The following is a 22054-nucleotide window of genomic DNA, read 5'->3' as shown; positions in this document are numbered from 1 at the left end:
ACCTACACAGTGCACCTAACGTGTGTGGGAGCCTGGAGTGTCCCTATAATAATATAAACTCACCCAGAATAACTAACTGTAACCTAACCTACACAGCACATCTAATGTGTGTGGGAGCCTGGAGTGTCTCTTTAATAATATACACCCACACAGTATAACTAACTGTAACCTAACCTACACAGTGCATCTAACGTGTGTGGGTGCCTGGAGTATCCCTTTAATAATATAAACCCACCCAGTAAAACTAACTGTAACCTAACCTACACAGTGCACCTAACGTGTGTGGGAGCCTGGCGTGTCCCTTTAATAATATAAACCCACCCAGTATAACTAACTGTAACCTAACCTACACAGTGCATCTAACGTGTGTGGGAGCCTGGAGTGTCTCTTTAATAATATAAACCCACCCAGTATAACTAACTGTAACCTAACCTACACAGTGCACCTAACGTGTGTGGGAGCCTGGAGTGTCCCTATAATAATATAAACCCATCTAGTATAACTAACTGTAACCTAACCTACACAGTGCACCTAACGTGTGTGGGAGCCTGGAGTGTCTCTTTAATAATATAAACCCACCCAGTATAACTGTAACCTAACCTACACAGTGCATCTAATGTGTGTGGGAGCCTGGAGTGTCCCTTTAATAATATAAACCCTCCCAGTATAACTAACTGTAACCTAACCTACACAGTGCACCTAACGTGTGTGGGAGCCTGGAGTGTCCCATTAATAATATACACCCACCCAGTATAACTAACTGTAACCTAACCTACACAGTGCACCTAACGTGTGTGGGAGCCTGGAGTGCCCCTTCAATAATATAAACCCACCCAGTATAACTAACTGTAACCTAACCTACACAGTGCACCTAACGTGTGTGGGAGCCTGGAGTGTCCCTTTAATAATATAAACCCTCCCAGTATAACTAACTGTAACCTAACCTACACAGTGCACCTAACGTGTGTGGGAGCCTGGAGTGTCCCTTTAATAATATAAACCCACCCAGTGTAACTAACTGTAACCTAACCTACACAGTGCACCTAACATGTGTGGGAACCTGGAGTGTCTCTTTAATAATATACACCCACCCAGTATAACTAACTGTAACCTAACCTACACAGTGCATCTAACGTGTGTGGGAGCCTGGAGTATCCCTTTAATAATATAAACCCACCCAGTATAACTAACTGTAACCTAACCTACACAGTGCACCTAACGTGTGTGGGAGCCTGGCGTGTCCCTTTAATAATATAAACCCACCCAGTATAACTAACTATAACCTAACCAACACAGTGCATCTAACGTGTGTGGGAGCCTGGAGTGTCTCTTTAATAATATAAACCCTCCCAGTATAACTAACTGTAACCTAACCTACACAGTGCATCTAACGTGTGTGGGAGCCTGGAGTGTCCCTTTATTAATATAAACCCACCCAGTATAACTAACTGTAACCTAACCTACACAGTGCACCTAACGTGTGTGGGAGCCTGGAGTGTCCCTTTAATAAAATAAACCCACCCAGTAAAACTAACTGTAACCTAACCTACACAGTGCACCTAACGTGTGTGGGAGCCTGGAGTGTCCCTTTAATAAAATAAACCCACCCAGTAAAACTAACTGTAACCTAACCTACACAGTGCACCTAACGTGTGTGGGAGCCTGGAGTGTCTCTTTAATAATATAAACTCACCCAGTATAACTAACTGTAACCTAACGTGTGTGGGAGCCTGGAGAGTCCCTTTAATAATATACACCCACCCAGTATAACTAACTGTAACCTAACCTACACAGTGCACCTAACGTGTGTGGGAGCCTGGAGTGTCCCTATAATAATATAAACTCACCCAGAATAACTAACTGTAACCTAACCTACACAGCACATCTAATGTGTGTGGGAGCCTGGAGTGTCTCTTTAATAATATACACCCACACAGTATAACTAACTGTAACCTAACCTACACAGTGCATCTAACGTGTGTGGGTGCCTGGAGTATCCCTTTAATAATATAAACCCACCCAGTAAAACTAACTGTAACCTAACCTACACAGTGCACCTAACGTGTGTGGGAGCCTGGCGTGTCCCTTTAATAATATAAACCCACCCAGTATAACTAACTGTAACCTAACCTACACAGTGCATCTAACGTGTGTGGGAGCCTGGAGTGTCTCTTTAATAATATAAACCCACCCAGTATAACTAACTGTAACCTAACCTACACAGTGCACCTAACGTGTGTGGGAGCCTGGAGTGTCCCTATAATAATATAAACCCATCTAGTATAACTAACTGTAACCTAACCTACACAGTGCACCTAACATGTGTGGGAGCATGGAGTGTCTCTTTAATAATATACACCCACCCAGTATAACTAACTGTAACCTAACCTACACAGTGCATCTAACGTGTGTGGGAGCCTGGAGTGTCTCTTTAATAATATAAACCCACCCAGTATAACTAACTGTAACCTAACCTACACAGTGCACCTAACATGTGTGGGAGCCTGGAGTGTCTCTTTAATAATATAAACCCACCCAGTATAACTGTAACCTAACCTACACAGTGCATCTAATGTGTGTGGGAGCCTGGAGTGTCCCTTTAATAATATAAACCCTCCCAGTATAACTAACTGTAACCTAACCTACACAGTGCACCTAACGTGTGTGGGAGCCTGGAGTGTCCCATTAATAATATACACCCACCCAGTATAACTAACTGTAACCTAACCTACACAGTGCACCTAACGTGTGTGGGAGCCTGGAGTGCCCCTTCAATAATATAAACCCTCCCAGTATAACTAACTGTAACCTAACCTACACAGTGCACCTAACGTGTGTGGGAGCCTGGAGTGTCCCATTAATAATATACACCCACCCAGTATAACTAAATGTAACCTAACCTACACAGTGCACCTAACATGTGTGGGAGCCTGGAGTGTCTCTTTAATAATATAAACCCCCCCATTATAACTAACTGTAACCTAACCTACACAGTGCACCTAACGTGTGTGGGAGCCTGGAGTGTCCCTTTAATAAAATAAACCCACCCAGTAAAACTAACTGTAACCTAACCTACACAGTGCACCTAACGTGTGTTGGAGCCTGGAGTGTCCCTTTAATAAAATAAACCCACCCAGTAAAACTAACTGTAACCTAACCTACACAGTGCACCTAACGTGTGTGGGAGCCTGGAGTGTCTCTTTAATAATATAAACTCACCCAGTATAACTAACTGTAACCTAACGTGTGTGGGAGCCTGGAGAGTCCCTTTAATAATATACACCCACCCAGTATAACTAACTGTAACCTAACCTACACAGTGCACCTAACGTGTGTGGGAGCCTGGAGTGTCCCTATAATAATATAAACTCACCCAGTATAACTAACTGTAACCTAACCTACACAGCACATCTAATGTGTGTGGGAGCCTGGAGTGTCCCTTTAATAATATAAACCCACCCAGTATAAGTAACTGTAACCTAACCTACACAGTGCACCTAACATGTGTGGGAGCCTGGAGTGTCTCTTTAATAATATACACCCACCCAGTATAACTAACTGTAACCTAACCTACACAGTGCATCTAACGGGTGTGGGAGCCTGGAGTATCCCTTTAATAATATAAACCCACCCAGTAAAACTAACTGTAACGTAACCTACACAGTGCACCTAACGTGTGTGGGAGCCTGGCGTGTCCCTTTAATAATATAAACCCACCCAGTATAACTAACTGTAACCTAACCTACACAGTGCATCTAACGTGTGTGGGAGCCTGGAGTGTCTCTTTAATAATATAAACCCACCCAGTATAACTAACTGTAACCTAACCTACACAGTGCACTTAATGTGTGTGGGAGCCTGGAGTGTCCCTATAATAATATAAACCCATCTAGTATAACTAACTGTAACCTAACCTACACAGTGCACCTAACATGTGTGGGAGCCTGGAGTGTCTCTTTAATAATATACACCCACCCAGTATAACTAACTGTAACCTAACCTACACAGTGCATCTAACGTGTGTGGGAGCCTGGAGTGTCTCTTTAATAATATAAACCCACCCAGTATAACTAACTGTAACCTAACCTACACAGTGCACCTAACGTGTGTGGGAGCCTGGAGTGTCTCTTTAATAATATAAACCCACCCAGTATAACTGTAACCTAACCTACACAGTGCACCTAACGTGTGTGGGAGCCTGGAGTTTCCCTTTAATAATATAAACCTACCCAGTAAAACTAACTGTAACCTAACCTACACAGTTTTTACAAGTAGAGGATAATCTGGTTAATATTTACCACTTACTGCTTAGTCTTCACTGTCATAACATTTGTCGATACAGAGTCTAAGAAAACCCATCACAATGAACTCTATCCTTTGTGCATTCTGCATGCTTTTAGCTCTTTTAAGAACAGGTACTGTAAGTTTGTATCAAAATATTATTTGCTATACGTATGATTTTGTATGTGATTTGTTATATGATCATTATGTTTTTTGTGAATCAGATTTGTATCCTTTGGTGGATTGAAACTTTACAAACGTTTAGCTTGTAAGTATTTCCTTAAACTAAGGACCACACACTGGAATGTTGTATTGTATACAATGTTGTAGGCCATCAACAAGCTGAACAGACAAATTTGTACACCACACACCTGAGAATAAGCGCTCAAGTACTATTTTATTATTTTACCTTATGTGATCTTTACTTCAAGTTCAACTGTCAAATCATACATTGGGATTCATTTGTTGATCTGATGAAAAAATAGATTTTATTCAGCGTCTGCCGCATCCTGACGAAAGTTCCATTAGAGAACTGAAACGTTGATTCACTGTGGCAGACGCTGAATAAAAGCTACGTTTTTTTTCACTATACTTCTACGTCCCTGGAGTGCTGTCTTAACAAAGTATTTGCTATGTATATATAAATATATATGCACACACACTCAAACACACTTTGCATCAATACATCAAAAAAATATAATAATATAATAATATTATAAAAGCTTTGAACTGATTAAAATATTGTTAAACGTTTATCCAAAAATATTTTATCAATTTGAAAAATGTATCCAAAAATAATAAAAAGAAGGCCTTAGTCAAATCTCAAAAAGGACATAACGTTGTTTGGTGCTCAGTAAATGCAGTTATTTGTGAACAATTAATATATTATGGCAGAAAAAGAAAAAGTGATTAAAAATGTAGAGACAAAAAATTTAATTATTAATAATTTATCGAAACCTGGCTTTAATTTACCATTACAATGTGGTATAGAACACTGAAAGACATGGACCAACAACACTGATAGCTTAATTACATTGCGCTCTATACTCTCAGGAGATTAATGCATTACAGGTTTGCCAATACAGTTACATTATTACGATAGACACCAATACTTGGTTGAAGGCAAAGTTACAAAAGGTATGATCATCACTATTTAGTATAAAACTCAGGCTGGAATTAAATATAGTATGAGGTATTATAAAGAGCAGGGAGTCAATTTCAAAATTCAGAAATATTATTGTTAGTAATACTGTGCCAAAACATTCACAATTGTAGAAAGGAGATATTCGAGATAAAGAAAGCCTTGCGAACAATCTATGAGGATTTTGAGGTAGGTGGATGTATATCATTAGGTAACTTACTGGTGAGTTGATGTGACTGGGATTTAAACGCACGTTTCCCAGTTCTAAGGCAGTGACATCACGACTTCTCTAACCAGATGATAAACTAGGTATTGACGGGGGCCTAGCTTATGAAAATAATGGTTAATAGAGTTGTGTTTTTAGAAATTTTGAACATTGTTATAGTGTTTATACCTTCAACAGTATGGGTCTCTCACATTTAGCTCCCCAAAGCACAGCTCTTATTAATAACGCACATGACTCTTGGCCAGTGTAACTATACCAATCTATTGTATTGAAGTTACTCGCATAATATAATTACAAAACTAAACCTTTTCCTAGATCCCCAAGGAGGATGTATCATCCTAAACGTTATGCCAAAACCCACGTTTATAAACTACAGTAACATTGTCAACAAGTATGGCTACCATATTGCTGTGTAATTTAACACAACACATATGAAGTGAAGTGAATAGTTAACCTGTAAAAGCACTTGGCAATGTCTTGAGTGCCAAAAATGAATAAAAACAAGCCGAGGACTTCTCCCCCTGATTTTTGCATTTTTACACTCAGATATATACCTACTCTATAGTCACACATTTTAACCAAAATACTGTGTTTGCTCAGCTCTCCCAGAGTGCCCCACTAAATATGCAAATTAATATAAATATTATTGAAATAAATATCATCATATTGAGTAAGCAAATACCCAAACATACTATAGATTTATAGTTATTGAACACGAATGGAAATCATTGCTACTGTTACTTTCTATGGCTTTGTATTTAATGTTTGCATTCGTATATTCATGATGTAAACACATATCCTTCTCAAACCACATTTGTTAGAAGAATTGTTCCTGTTAAATCTAAAAAAAAAAAAAGAAAAGTCCCCAGCTACTTGCAGATAAGGAACACACAGGGAAGTGGTTTTAATTTGGCAGAAGGCAGGTATACGTGTAAAGTGGAACATGATGGCAAGATATTAACAAACATTATTACTCACACCTCTAAATTCATCATAAAATCAAAAGGTTTATCTTATCTGCTTCTACAAAATAGTATCCAGATTTGGGTTGAATGACCAGAGAGGGGAATAAATATATAATTATTAACATTTTGCTTTAGTGCAATTTAAAGTCCACAAAAGATTTCTTCACTGTGACAGTTTAATCATTTACATCATGAAAATGCACTGAAGTTTTTTTTTTTTTTTTTTTTTTAATCAATCATTATTTTTAGGTAACTGTCTGTCGTGTACATTGTGTCTGGTACAGGGTGCAACATTCTGCACAGGTAACAATGTAACCTGTGATAATGGGAGAGTTTGTATTTCTACACATACAGTAAGCACTGAAGGTATGTACTATAAATAGTCATTGTGAATTAGTAATGTATTAGGATGGTTGAGTAGACAGATATACATCTGTACCCCTATTTAAAGTCACCCTGCCAGGTTATTGTTTTATTCCATATTGATAAAGCCATTATAGGCGAAACGCGTTTATGGACTTTTAAACTGTGTATTTTATTTATTAAAGATTTTTTTGGGTCACTTTTTCGGTTGTGCCAATAATCTTTATATACACTCTACTTTTACCTGGCATTTTCTACCTCTGGACTCCAAGCAATCCTTGGTGGGGATTATTCCACCTACGCTATCATCGAGGAGCAGTCAACCTGCTCCATTCTTGTGAGTACCATTTTATTTATGTTTTTCTATAGTATTTCATACAGAGAACACTATTGTTGTATCTTTTTATTATCTTTGAGTGACATTTACCCCTGAAGAAAAGAAAGCCTCATCATATCCTACAAGCGGGGATCAAAACCGCTGTACGTTTTCCACACTAGAGCTAGTTATAGCTCTATTAAATGTGAGTGTAATATTATTCTTTCTATATCATCTGTTACACTCTAGTGAACATATTACACTATTTTTTGTCATCTGTTTTATCTTTTTATATCATTGGATCCATCTGAGAAAGGACAACAAGGACACTGTTCCTGATTCACCACTGCATAGACTATCCTATCTAAGGAAGATCTATTCAGCTAAGACTTATTTTATTTGGACTTTCTCTTTTATTTGGACTCTTTTTATTTATTGGCTTTATTTGGCGCAGCTTTTACTTTTCTCTTTTTTCAAGATATACAGATAGGTAGACACATAGATAGATAGACAGATATATGAAAACCCCAAATCCACAATCTCAGTAAATTATAATATTGTGAACATGTGCAATATTCTAGGCTCACAGTGTCCCACTCTAATTAGCTGCAAAAGGTTTCTGAGCCTTTAAATGGTCTCTCAGTCTGGTTCAGTAGGAATCACAATCCTGGGGAAGACTGCTGACCTGACAGTTGTGAGGAAAACCATCATTGACACCCTCCATAAGGAGGGAAAGCCTCAAAAGGTAATTGCAAAGGAAGTTGGATGTTCCCAAAGTGCTGTATCAAAGCATATTAATAGAAAGTTATGTGGAAGAAAAAGGTGCACAAGCAGCAGGGATGACCGCAGCCTGGAAAGGATTGTCAGGAAAAGGCCATTCAAATGTGTTGGGGACTGGGGAGGGGACTGAGGCTGGAGTCAGTGCTTTAAGAGTCACCACACACAGATGGATGCTGGACGTGGGCTTCAGATGTCGTATTGATTGCATGTAATATTCTAATTTACTGAGATTGTGGATTTGGGGTTTTCATGAGCTGTAAGCCAAAATCATCGCACTTATGACAAATCATGACTTGAATTATCTTGCTTTGCATTTAATGAGTCTATGTCATATATTAGTTTCCCCTTTTTTGTTGCATTACTGAAATAAATGAACTTTTGCACGATATTCTAATCTTTCGAGTATCACCTGTAGATAGATAGATCGATCTTTATTCAACAGCCTGATTTCCAAACTATCAAGCCCCAATACTGCTGCAAGAAAGTCAGTGCTCCATCAGCTGATCATCTGCAATAAGCAAAGGTAGCCTTCTGGAAGACGACACCAATACTCTATCCTGCACAGCATTATTTATATTTAATGTAATCAGCCTGTACATTTATTTTATTTTATATATCCTGTGTGCATTGTATATTTTCTTGCCTTTATATCTTGTCTGTCAAGCTAAAGTGTAGTTTTTCTAGCCCTGTATGTAATTGTTTTATTCACCTATATGTATTCCTCGCTTTCCCCTCTGATTTCTGACTGACCTTCTTTTATTGATATGTTTGTTTTTATTTGAATAACTATCCCTTCATCCCTGTGACTAGATAAATATCCCTTCCCTCAGCTTTATTGCAAGCCTATCTGACCCTCACATATATTTATTCAACAGCCTGATATCCAAACTATCAAGCCCCAATGCCGCTGTAAGAAAATCTGATACCTGCCCTCCCCTCCCTTCACCATCGCACCCCATGCTCATTATTACATTTATAGATCACACCCAAATTTTAGATAAGTATAAATAACAGGTGTACACACTGCCTCTTATTAGTATTAGTACTCCTGCACTTTCTTAACCCATGAAACTTAATATTTACCCTACCTTCACCTGCTCTTGATGTTCCAATTATTTCAAATTTACTTTTTCACAGTTTAGCAATGATCTTTCTTCTCCTCCTCTTTATTTCCTCCTTCTCCTTCAGTATAAAAATCTCTTCTTATGCCCACTTCACTCATCCCCCCATCCATATTTACATATGCCCCTCTTTGCTATACTCCCCCTTTCTCTCATCTCCTGCCTTGCACTCATCTTTCTCCTCTCTCACTCCTACTCACAAACAATCTAATTCTAGACCCCTGGTATACAAAACCCATTCACACCTCCTGCCACTTTCTCTCCTCCTGCTTCTAGCAGCTGGTGATGTCTCTCCCAATCCAAGGCCCTTCACCTTCTCGACACACACCAAGAAAAACAGAAACCCCACAAACCTCATCACAATACCCTGCCCTTTACCCTAACTTACCAACAATCAGTGTGCACTCTGGAACACCCGCTCCATCTGCAGTAATTTAAAATCAACAGCCATACACGACTTTTCAATCTCAAACTCACTCGCCCTACTCGCACTTACAGAGAACTGGCTGTCCCCCTCTGATAGTGCTACTCCTGCCTCTTTATGGTTTGGTGGGCTACAATTCTCTCACACTGCCAGACTCAACTGTAAAGGAGGTTGTGTAGGCATCCTTCTTTCCCCTCAATGTACCTTCCAATCAATCATAACTCCCTCTGCTCCCTAGATCCAATTCCCTCGCATCTAATCCATACTCTGTCTTCTTCTCTTTCTCTACCTCTCACTAAAATTCTCAATCTCTCTCTATCCTCTGGCATTTTTCCATCGCTCTTCAAACATGCAACTATAACCCCAATTCTAAAGAAGCCCAACCTTGACCCTAACTCCCCATTCAACTACCGTTCTATTTCGCTACTGCCTTTTAAATCTAAGATCCTTGAAAGAATTGTATATGTGAGATTGACAGACTTCCTCGAGTCCAACTCTCTACTAGACCCGCTTCAGTCTGGTTTCCGCGCTAAGCACTCTGTGGAAACGGCACTGACCAAAGTACCCAATGATCTACTCACTGCAAAATCTCATGGTGGTCACTACTCTATCATAATTCTCCTTGACCTTTCTGCGGCTTTTGACACTGTTGATCATCAACAGCTTCTTCTCATCCTCCTCAATATCGGTCTACAAGATATTGCTCTCTCCTGCTGCTCCTCCTACCTCTCCCAGCGCTCTTTCAGTGTTTCTGTCTCTGGTTCTGCTTCTTCTCCCCAACTCCTCTCTGTTGGTGTCCCCCAAGGTTCAGTCCTTGGTCCCCTACTGTTCTCTATGTATACTGCCTCCCTTGAAAAACTCATTAACTCTTTTGGCTTCCAATGTCATTTATATGCGGATGACACGCAAATCTACCTGTCGTCTCCTGATCTCTCCCCATCCCTCTTGACTAATGTCTCTGATTACCTCTCTGCTATTTCTAACTGGATGGCTGCCCACTTCCTTAAACTCAACTTGACCAAAACTGAAATTCTGGTCTTTCCTCCCTCACGTGTTGCTACTCCTGTGTCTGTCCCCCTCCAAGTCAACGGTGCTACCATCAGCTTCACCACGCAGGCTCACTGCCTAGGTGTTCTCTTTCACTCTGACCTCTCCTTCACGCCTCATGTTCAGTCTATCGCCAAATCCTGTTGCTTACATCTCAAAAACATTGCGCGCATCTAACCCTACTTAACACCAGATGTGACTAAGGTGCTAGTCCATTTTCTGTCCTTTCTCGCCTTGACTACTGTAATCCACTTCACAGTGGTCTTACGTGCTCCCAACTGGAGCCATTACAGTCCATAATGGATGCGGCGGCCAGGATCATCTTCCTGTCCGCCCGCGACTCCCACGCCTCACCCTTCTGTTAGTCCCTACATTGGCTTTCTGGTAGATATAGGGCTCAATTTAAAATTCTGGTTCTTGCTTTCAAATCTCTACATAATGCTGCTCCCACCTATCTATTCTCCCTAGTACACAAGTATGTCCCGTCAAGGCGCTCTACTGAAGACTTACGTCTATCTTCTGTCTGTACTCCCACCTCTGATGCTCGCCTTCAAGACTTCTCGAGGGCTACACCATTGCTGTGGAGCTCACTTCCCTCCTCCAACATTAAAAACACACTTCTTCATTATTATTATTATTATTTATTTTATTATTTTATTATTTATATAGCGCCAACAAATTCCGTAGCGCTGTACAATGGGTGGACTAAAAACACATAATTGAGATCAGACAACTGGACGTACAGGAACAGAGGGGGTTGAGGGCCCTGCTCGATGAGCTTACATGCTAGAGGGAGTAGGGTATAGTGACACAAAGGGTTAAAGTAGGGGAATTAAATAGTTTGTTAGAGAAGGGTTTATTGAGTGCTTGGTATGTCATTTTTGACAGTTGCAGGAAAGGAGTCATGGGGTGGGGGATGAGAAACCTGCTGACAGTGTAATTGATACGCTTTAATGAAGAAGTGAGTTTTCAGAGATTTTTTGAAGGAGTGGAGGCTGGGTGAAAGTCTGATTAAGGAGGGAAGGGAGTTCCACAGAAGAGGTGCAGCCCTGGAGAAGTCTGGAAGGCGAGCATCAGAGGTGGGGATCCGGGCAGAGGATAGGCGTAGGTCTTGGGCTGAGCGCAGGGGTCTCGACGGGACATACTTGTGTATGAGGGAGGATAGATATGTTGGAGCAGCATTATGAAGGGATTTGTAAGCAAGCGCCAGAATCTTGAATTGGGCCCTATATCTAACTGGAAGCCAATGCAGGGACTGACAGAGCGTGGAGGCATGGGAGGTGCGACCGGACAGGAAAATAAGTCTCGCAGCCGCATTCATTATAGATTGCAGCGGTGCAAGCTGGGAACATGTAAGACCGGTGAGAAGGGGATTGTAATAGTCAAGGCGAGAGAGAACAACAACATGAACCAGTACCTTCGCTGCGTCCGGCGTATCAATTAAACTGTTAATAGCTCCCAAATGATTCCTCTCTTGCAACTGTCATTAGTCTAATACTATCCTTACCTTTTGTGTCACTTTACCCCACTCCCTCTTGCATGTAAGCTCATTGAGCAGGGCTCTCAACCCCTCTGTTTCTGTGTGTCCAACTTGTCTGGTTACAACTGCATGTCTGTTTGTCCACCCATTGTAAAGCGCTGTGGAATTTGTTGGCGCTCTATAGATAATAACATAATAATAATAATAGATAGATAGATACTCTCCTGCAACTGTCATTACTTCTCTAATACTACCTTTTGTGTAATTTTACCCCACTCCCTCTAGCATGTAAGCTCATTGAACAGGGCCCTCAACCCCTCTGTTCCCGTGCATCCAATGTGTCTTGCTACAATTACATGTTTGTTAGTCCACCCACTGTAAACTGCAGCGGAATTTGTTGGTGCTATATAAATAAAAATAATAATAATAATAATAATAATAATAGATAGATAGACAGACAGACAGACAAATAAACATTAACAAAAGAACAATCTGATAAATTCATGCATTTGTATTTATTTATAATTAACAAACATAAACACGTTTTAACAATAAATAGGGGTTGTTCTCAATGATCAGTAACATTTCAAATTTAAACTAAGTTTGAAAACTTTTCCATCTTTTTTGCTAAATTTATAGCAGTTATTTGATCAGCCTCGCTATATTGGCATAACATTTGAGAATCCATGGATTTCTTAGAATTCCCGGTTTATTGAATACTCTAGAGAGGGATTTTCACTAAAGTGTGTCTTGTTAAGAATACCAAATTAATTTAAAAATTTTGTTCCAAATAACCAGGAAAGACCAATTCTCCAAATCAGCTATGTTTTCCGTTTAGCTATTGTGACCTAAACTTTTAATTGATATGTATACTTTAGTGAACAACTGTCAGGGATTTTCCATAATCCAGGAATGTAGGAAAGATTAAAAATAAATAGCAAGAACATAGCCCAAAATAGAATTTTTTTTCCCAGTTATTTTGCCATTTTAGGTAAAATGTGCATTTTAATTCTTGATTTCAATTAATAAATCAATGAATCAATCAATAAATAAAAGAGTTACTAAACTATGAAATAAGGATAACTGATAAGGGAATTGTACATTTAGACTATAAAACCTAAAAAAAAATGTTTATTTTATTTAATTTTTTGCTGTTCTGGACACATTTTTCAGTTTCTTTCAGATCCCAGTTTAATGAGAAAAACTCTTAGAATTAATTCTAAATTCTATGAGGGCCAGTCACTAAAGTGAGAATTCGAAGTGAATTTCACTATTAAGGTCACAGCAGCAGAACTGATAACATTTCTGACTAAGAGAGTTGTTCTAGATCAGTTGTTTTGACCCTATATTTGAAATTCTGTTTGAATTCCATTTAAATTCTCCCGTTAGTAAATAAGCCTGCCTGTAAAATAATACTGATATTATATGCACCTGCAAAATAATTGCGTTTATGTTCCTATGAGACCAAAGAAAAATTTGATCTCTCAAGCACCATATGGTATATATAGTTTTAACTCTTTCTGAGGCAGAATGGGAGCATAGTCTATCTATTTGCACACATCATTAAAATAATGATAATAAAAGGGGTTTATCAGTAACTGTGCATTTAGATTTTTATTGATTAAAGGGTCACAATATTTTTTGGATTTTATAATTTTTGTCTGAAATAATAAGTTACATATTTGCATGCTCTCTTTTTATGCATGTATATATATATATATATATATATATATATATAAAATAATAAAAGCTTTCTCAGTGTCCCCCATGTTCTTAAACTTTTTACATGTTCTATAAATCAGTGGCTACATTTACAGTATGTTCTGGAGTCTTGATGTTATCAGTAGAAATATTTATGAACATGCCATAAATGTTTTACAATAATCTTATTTAAAGAGTACACCACTCCACTTCTATATTTATCTCACTGAATGATTTATTCATGTGAATATTCTTGGTGCTTTTAGATGGAATAAAGAAGAATGAATTTTTTGGAAGAACATGTATGCCACAGCATTACTGCAATAATCCTGGTAGTTTTAGTACCGACAAGAGCAATTCTAGAAAGGGCATTTCCTGTTGTGAAACCGACAACTGCGTTCCATCTGCACCTATATGTAAGTACACACGTCATAGGCGTGCACAGCACATATCACAAGAGTGTGCATACAGGGATATTTAAAAACAAAATACATTTTAAATACACACGGGATGAACAAAGACTCCTCAATTCATTCTTAAATTAGCATCTACCATGCAGAGAGTAAAGGTGAGTCAGCCAGCTCTCTCAGGTTAATCTGAAGGGGTTTTTTTACGGACCCTTCTGTACTTTATTTTTAGTAGTTTATTTTTGTTCTTTTAGCACACAGAAGAGAGCATTGTTCACTAGGCCACTGAAAGAGTCAATTTGATCTTTTGTGTTCTTTTCTACATTGCACTATATGGCTCTTAGGAGTTTCTATATTGTCCAAAGGTGTTGCAAGGTAGCTAATAAACTGTGGCTTAATCCTAAGGATACATTTTGTGGCCTCTTTAGCATAAAACATTGGTCCCCAGCACAGTCTCTTCCTCCCATATTACTAATACTGATCTCCAAATTCATCGACCCATTGTTATTGTCCTGTAATTCACCATTGAACATATTTGCCTTACACTAACTGTATATATCCGGGGCTAAAGAGCCTCACATGTGAGTCTTCATCTGCCAAAGCCCTTTCCTAACAACGCCTATGTTGGTGCACTGAATTTTGGCAACACTACTTGTCTGTTTTATCTCTTTCAGGCATATGTTATGGAGCAATCACTGTATATATTTGTGATTAACTCCTTAAGGACACAACTTCAGGAAAAAAAGGGAATCATGACGGAATATTTCCGTCATGTGTCCTTAAGGAGTTAATTATAACAGCCTGTGAAATGTGGATACCATAATACAAACAGAAAGATGATTGTGATTTTATTACGTTATTCACTTTAAGTGCCTGATGTCAATGATAAACCGAACGGAGTCATTTGTAAAACCTGCACTGCTGATGACACAGAATGGTGTGATACAGAGCAAGTCAAGAAATGCACTGGGGACGAGAACAAATGCATCGTCCAAATAGCAACAATGTCAGGTATTAACTGACCCATCTTATGATTACTTAGACAGATACTACATAATTAGTTACTAAAATCAGACTTGTCTCGAATACAAATTTAAGGCCAACACAATCACGCTGGAAAGATAATGTCTTGGAGAATGTTTACAGTTTGGTGATTTTTATCTGAAATTTGAAATTCACATCGAAATCTTGATCATTCTTAATTTAGCATGTTTAAAATGCTTAATGTCTTGTTTATTTTTACACTTTGCAAATACTATGTTGTATTAAATATCAATATTGTGTCATTTCAGAAGAACTAACGTATGTTGGAGCTAAGTAAAGACAGCAAGGGTTCAGTGATTTAAATATTACAATCAGTAGATGTTACCTGTAAATACATATTTGGCCACAGGGGGCATCAAACTTTGCATCAAATACATTTATCTCTAATTTGGGAGCGTTTACTTTTTATAGAGCAGACATTGTGTATAAAACTAGAAACGGTTACTATGCTGAAAGTGTCTAATTACCTTTTTTTGTTATAAAATAAATGTGTTAATTGTGAGTGAAAGTGACAATCAGAGGTAAATTCAAAGTGAAGGTCTTTGCTTTCCATTCAGCTATTCTGGTCTAAAATTTGAATTTCACTTGAATTCAAGCTTTAGTGAATAACATTTTCTTATTTTTTACTTTTAATGAAATTTAAGGAATACTCCAGGGACCATAACAAAGTTATTAAAATTAAGTTGTTATGGTGCCAGGAGGTCCATAGCAGCTTTCTTACCTGAATGGGTTACCTCTTTCTCGAATGTTGACTCCTGTGTTGGATCTTTAGTTTTTTCGTACTTTTTTTTTTATAAATGGGGATCTATTGGTTGGCTTTGAGCATCAGCTTACTGCTCGAGCCAATCAGGGGGTGTCCTGCTTTAGGGCACTCTGTGCTTCCTGAAAGCCAATTTCAGAAGCTTGAAGCTGCTGGGGTAATTGATGACTTGACACGGGAGGTAACCTTTGGGGTTAAACCGTTTGAGAACAGTTTCATGCATTCCGGTTAGAAAGTACCTGGGTATCATATTAATAAAATCTTGATGAATTTGTAGTAGTGCCCAGAGTGGCCTTTAAAGTTTTGGCAAATTTTTAACATTACCTTTTTTCTTTTTTTTTTTTTTTTTTTATAGTACCTCCTGGTACTATAACAATTTCATATCAACGAAGTTGTTATGGTGCTAACTTTGTTCCTTTCATTTTTTTTACAAAATTTTAACATAGAAAACTTGAGTTTTTTTTACTTGATTATTTTTTTTTAGTTAACATATTTATGAATCTGTGCATCTGTGTTAACTTTGTGTTAATCTAGTATTAATCAGATGTGCAAACTATTTCCTCCATATAGGAGCAGTGTCACGCAAAACAGTTCTTCGTGGATGTGCTACGCAAAGTATCTGCAATATCGGCAATGAAACTGTGAACACTGATGGTATAAGTGTGATTGTTAGCATTTCATGTACCGATGGAAGCACAAGTCTGTATCGTGGTTCTTCCTTCCAAACACTTCTCGCTTTTGTGTTGTTCTTGTCATTGTGTTGCAAAAACTACTAATGAACGTTTGACTCATTTCAAGATTTAATATGACAAAAAAAATGAAATAGTAAACAACTATTTTCCACTGTAAAAAAAATATATTATAAAGTCATTTTTGTTTTTGTTGTAAATCTACCTACCTACATAAATAGAAATAAATCTATATGTGTTTGCATTAAACTACAAACATTAGAAATAAAATCGATATGTTCTCATGGAAAAATTATGCTAAAAGATACCTTTCTCAGTATAAACAGAAATAAGGAATAATAAAAATCAATGAAAAAACTTACTTGCGCATTATCCCAAAATCCCCATTAAATAACTGGAGGGCTTTTAACCTCTTAGGTTAGCCATTCACAAAAAAATCACCTTGCTGCTTTTAGGTATTAGGTAAAATCTCTATTGAAAAGAAAAAAAGCCAAAAGCTAGTTGCCTAGGGCAACCAGCCCGTGAGTGTGCCTGGGGAAACCTGGGAAAAGGGGGTAACCCTTACATACGTGATAGGAACAAAGAACAAAAAAGGAAGATCTAGAGAGAGATAGAAAACTCCTAATCTCTATTAAGATCGACCAGAGTAGGTAACCCCTTCCTAATAGTAATACTAAAACTTAACCTTTAATGGAAATAAAATAAAACGAAATACACACCAATTGCAAAAATAACTAAGAAAACAAAAAATAATAATACAAAAAATTGATTAAAAAGGAGTGGTTTCTAAATAACTGTAGTAATGGACAATAGCAATTGTGGAAAAATCAGCTGTCGTCCTTCAAATACCACCTATAGATAGAGACTGGAGTCCAGACTATTCCCAAATACGGGGAGGTATAGAGAGGTAAAGGGAGAAAGTTAGAATATGAATAAGGTTAACCCTTAAAACTCGTGAAATAAAGGAGTTAAACCATTCATGAGAAAAATAATAGTTTACTGGCTAGCAAGTGCTAAACAAACTCAGTACTGAGCACTAATAGCAAAAAACCTAGGTCCTTAAGTGGAAAGGTTAGCAACACTAAAAAACTGTTGCATGTAAGCTAACAAGTGGGTACTATAACAAAATACCACTTCCAAATAACACTTGTAGCAAAACCCTGTATCCAATAAACAACTGGACCTCAAAGTTAACAGTAAAAAAATCGGCTAAATGATATTGCCGACAGAAACACTCTCCCCCTAATATCCCTCTTGAAAAATCTCTATAGTTGCAGAAAACTATCTAGTCTAGACTAAAGGCTCGAAGTCAGGCTTGTACCTCTGATGAAGGCGCAATTATAGCGCTGAAACGCGCGTCAGGTAGCTAGTTTAGGAGTGAGTTCCTGACTTCGAGCCTTTAGTCTAGACTAGATAGTTTTCTGCAACTATAGAGATTTTTCAAGAGGGATATTAGGGGGTAAACTATTATTTTTCTCATGAATGGTTTAACTCCTTTATTTCACGAGTTTTAAGGGTTAACCTTATTCATATTCTAACTTTCTCCCTTTACCTCTCTATACCTCCCCGTATTTGGGAATAGTCTGGACTCCAGTCTCTATCTATAGGTGGTATTTGAAGGACGACAGCTGATTTTTCCACAATTGCTATTGTCCATTACTACAGTTATTTAGAAACCACTCCTTTTTAATCAATTTTTTGTATTATTATTTTTTGTTTTCTTAGTTATTTTTGCAATTGGTGTGTATTTCGTTTTATTTTATTTCCATTAAAGGTTAAGTTTTAGTATTACTATTAGGAAGGGGTTACCTACTCTGGTCGATCTTAATAGAGATTAGGAGTTTCAAAATCTCTATTGAGATTATTATTATTATTATTACTGCTATTTATAAAGCGCCAACAGATTCCGCAGCGCGGTACAATTAGTGGAGAACATACAATATACACACACAAATACAAAAGGTAGAGAGGGCCCTGCCCGTAAGCTGAAATCTAGCCATTTAAGCTCTTTTATACAAAGTGCATAAGTAGATAGCCCGTGAGCTTACAATCTAAAGGATACCGTGGGGATTTGAGACAAGAGGTAGCAGGGGAAATTTGGAAGTGATGGCTAAATAAAGAAACAGAGAGTTGCAGCTATTGGTAGAATATAGAGGGAATGAAGAGGTAAATGAGTGGGTGGGTGGTTGGAGGGGATTGGCAGCACTGTCATATGGCTATGTAATACAAAAGCAAATATACAAATTGAAGCTGTGCACACAAACTCCCACTAGTCCGGGACGGGTACATTGACCATAGTACACATAAACCTCATGATACATGACAAAAAGAAAAAAAAAAGTAACTTGAGCACTTTCCCAAATCCCTATGCAAGTTTAAATGACTGGAGACTTTTTAGTATCACTCCAATGGCCATTAAAGTGTAAGCCCACCTGCCACGTCAAGGTAAAACCTCTCAGGTGAGAAATAAGGAACAGAAGCTTGTTTTCTAAGTACTGACATAACAGGACTACTACTTAAAAGTAGTGCCTTATTTTTTTTTTCCGTTCCTTATTCTAATAACTTTCAATGCATTTCACAATTTCTCTTGGCAGATTATTCAGTGCTGACTCCCTGCTAAATAAATAAATAACACAACTGATAAATCTAATGCTAGGCTTCATAATATTCAAGGTTTTGTCTGATTCTAATGAAAACTGGTAGCCAAGTTGAACACCTCTGCTCCGATATCTGCCTCTCAGGTAGTCATAATTCGTATCTGTACCAAAATGAATCAAATAAAAAAAAATCTAAACAATAAACACATTTTGATGAGAGTATTGATGCCAGAAAATAAAATATTTGGAAATCAATTTGTATTATTTTTTATATTGTATAATGTGTAACGTGAATGAATTGTAGGTATTGTTTTAAATTGTATAATGTGTAACATGAATTGATTCTAGATATTTATTTATCTATATGACATCGGGAAAATGTAGCCTATTTACCTAATAAACATATGTATAAAAAATATTACAAAGTGTAACGGTGTTTCGACATAAATCAGAAATATTCCCCATCTTTATTGTGCTTATAAGACTTTCCTTTCCCTGTTTTTTTTACTATTCACCCGATTTTAAATTCATTTAAACAAGTTGGATCCGGTTAAATTAAATGAGTATTGCAGGCGTTTAGGCATTTACTTTGGAAAAACGGTAGTTCTAGTAAGCATACGGATTCAAGGTTTCTCTGAGCACCATAACTACTTCAGGGATTTGATGTGCTCATGGTGCCTGTAGTCTTTACGTGTAGGATTTTTTTCTATGACATTCTGTAATTATGGAGTTTAACCGCTCTGTTGCCGAAGGTGAAACTCTACCTCCGAGAGCATTATTGGGGTGTAATGAGCTGGGCCAGAACTAGAGTTTCATGCTGGCTAATGTCAATTCAGTGCTACTTTCATTGCACAGAATAACAGTCATTAGTTGAAAGCGAAGGTGATGCTCTTAGCCAATGAATGGCTACGAGCAATGGCTCCCACCTTCTGGCCCACCAGGGAGCATCAGAGCCAGGAAAGGGACCCAGGTAGGGTGGAAAACCATTGCTTAATGGTCTGCCCCATTACCGAGGAAAAGGGCCACTTTAATGCTGGTATCCGAACCATTACATCGGGCTGTGGTGCTTATGCTGCTTTGAGTAATCTTTAATAGAATACATTGTAGGACTTAGCTCAAGTTGCAGCTCAGGAGGTTCCCCCTCTCCATTGTTGGCAATGTAGAAGAAGCTGCATGTGACAGACCACAGGTAAGAAGCCAAACAATTAAAAAAATGGCTTGACATGTCAGACACCATCATCACAACAGGAAACAACAGTGGTTATGGTCCTTGGAGCTCCTGTAAATCTAATAAAGGTGCACACTTATTCATGATTTAGAATACTTGTTGGACATAAATGTTTCAGAGATTGTATGCAGATGTACATCTTCCAGTACTTCATATAGTATTCAACACAGCACAAACACTATTTTTGCAAAATATAGCACAAAAATACATTTATAAATCAAATAGATAAATATGATAATTACCTGTATTTGTATGAAACCTAATGGCATTTTGTGGAATGCAGATTCCCCAAAACGCCAAAGATTCATTCTGTATTCATCCTGTTGTAAGGCTTAAAACATGCATTTTATCAGTTTTAAAAAAAATGTCAGACTGCTGGTGAACCTTGCCAACGAGGCCTGAAGTAAGCCAGGAGCCCGCCCTTATCCTGTTTCTTGCAAACCTCTTAAGTCTCTAAAAAGCATACATAGCAGTCATAGGGACTAATGTGGATGAAGTTATACAAGAATACAAAATATGGAAAGAATAATTATACCCTACAGAAATCTGGAGATTCAGCTTCCTGTCTTCATAATGTTTCTAGAACACTTATATAGTGTTAGATGATGATAGAAACAGACAGACAGATATATAGACAGACAGACAGACAGACAGACAGACAGATAGATAGATAGATAGATAGATAGATAGATAGATAGATAGATAGATAGATAGATAGATAGATCAGGTCATGTACTATAATTGTAGTGAGTTTGTATTTATTGCACAATGAAAAACAAAACTAGAACATTGTCAAGGGACGCATTCAAATAGGTGGAACACAGCAAAATAATTGTGGTTATAGAGAGAAGTGTTAACTCTTTCATTTACAAAACGTAATGTTATATTAAATACTGGTTTCTATTTTCTGGAAAAAGCAACCATTGCTGGAGTATTCCATCTATCTTTCCCAAATATTGGCCCTTAGCAGCAATACACAGATTACGTCAAACTTGAAAATTCAGCAGTGGCCAAGCTGAAATAACCAAAATGTTCTGACAAGATTTTACAGATATTTACTAAATATGGGTTCTTTTTAATACCTTTCACTACAATTTACAATTAGGCTGTTTACTAAATAAATATTTATATTATATTTTGCAATGAGTTGTTTTTACATCATGGTTCAACATTGTAGTTTCCGAGACTTGGAGATTGGTTTTGCCCCAACAGCAATTTGGCCAAATTTGGTCCAATCGGGTGCTCCACCGAATTCTCAAACACAAAGTCGAAATGTAAAAGAATTACACACCTGAAATGGTCAATGCTGAACATGCTCGGGTGGGCTCATGATTCTGAATTCTGCCCGTGGAACCAAAAGCAAAATAATTGATGAGAAAAAGATGGTTGATGGCAAGGGGCCAGTCAAAATAATCTATATCTGTATTTATATATTATATATTTACTAATTTAATTTAAAATAAAATAATTAATAAATGCGTATT

At 37.7% G+C, this 22054-nt stretch overlaps 1 protein-coding gene across 2 annotated transcripts; it reads left to right on the top strand.

Annotated features, from left to right (window-relative positions):
* Positions 1–4251: 4251 nt before the first annotated feature.
* LOC134577299 (phospholipase A2 inhibitor and Ly6/PLAUR domain-containing protein-like) lies at positions 4252–17014 on the top strand. Of its 2 annotated transcripts, XM_063435993.1 has the most exons (5): positions 4257–4415; positions 6863–6979; positions 14112–14261; positions 15123–15263; positions 16627–17014. In XM_063435993.1, exons 1-5 carry the CDS (start codon positions 4364–4366, stop codon positions 16830–16832), a joined length of 666 nt encoding a protein of 221 aa, XP_063292063.1. In that variant the 5' UTR covers positions 4257–4363; the 3' UTR covers positions 16833–17014. The 2 variants fall into 2 exon arrangements, with proteins under 2 accessions (XP_063292065.1, XP_063292063.1); XM_063435995.1 differs by lacking the exon at positions 6863–6979 and having other exon boundaries at positions 4252–4415.
* The last annotated feature ends 5040 nt before the right edge of the window (positions 17015–22054 follow it).

The sequence above is a fragment of the Pelobates fuscus genome, chromosome 11 (assembly GCF_036172605.1).
Source record: "Pelobates fuscus isolate aPelFus1 chromosome 11, aPelFus1.pri, whole genome shotgun sequence".
NCBI classification, from domain to species: Eukaryota; Metazoa; Chordata; class Amphibia; order Anura; family Pelobatidae; genus Pelobates; species Pelobates fuscus.
The sequence above is the reverse complement of the archived record's forward strand: the minus strand, read 5'-3'. Positions and strand labels throughout refer to the sequence as shown.

Bases quoted from the DNA above. Each gene is read 5' to 3' on its own strand.
- LOC134577299 (XM_063435993.1), top strand. From the start codon at position 4,364: ATGAACTCTATCCTTTGTGCATTCTGCATGCTTTTAGCTCTTTTAAGA. The intron at 6,980-14,111 runs GTATGTACTATA...TGGTGCTTTTAG, and splicing joins ACATACAGTAAGCACTGAAG to ATGGAATAAAGAAGAATGAA. The intron at 14,262-15,122 runs GTAAGTACACAC...ATTCACTTTAAG, and splicing joins CGTTCCATCTGCACCTATAT to TGCCTGATGTCAATGATAAA.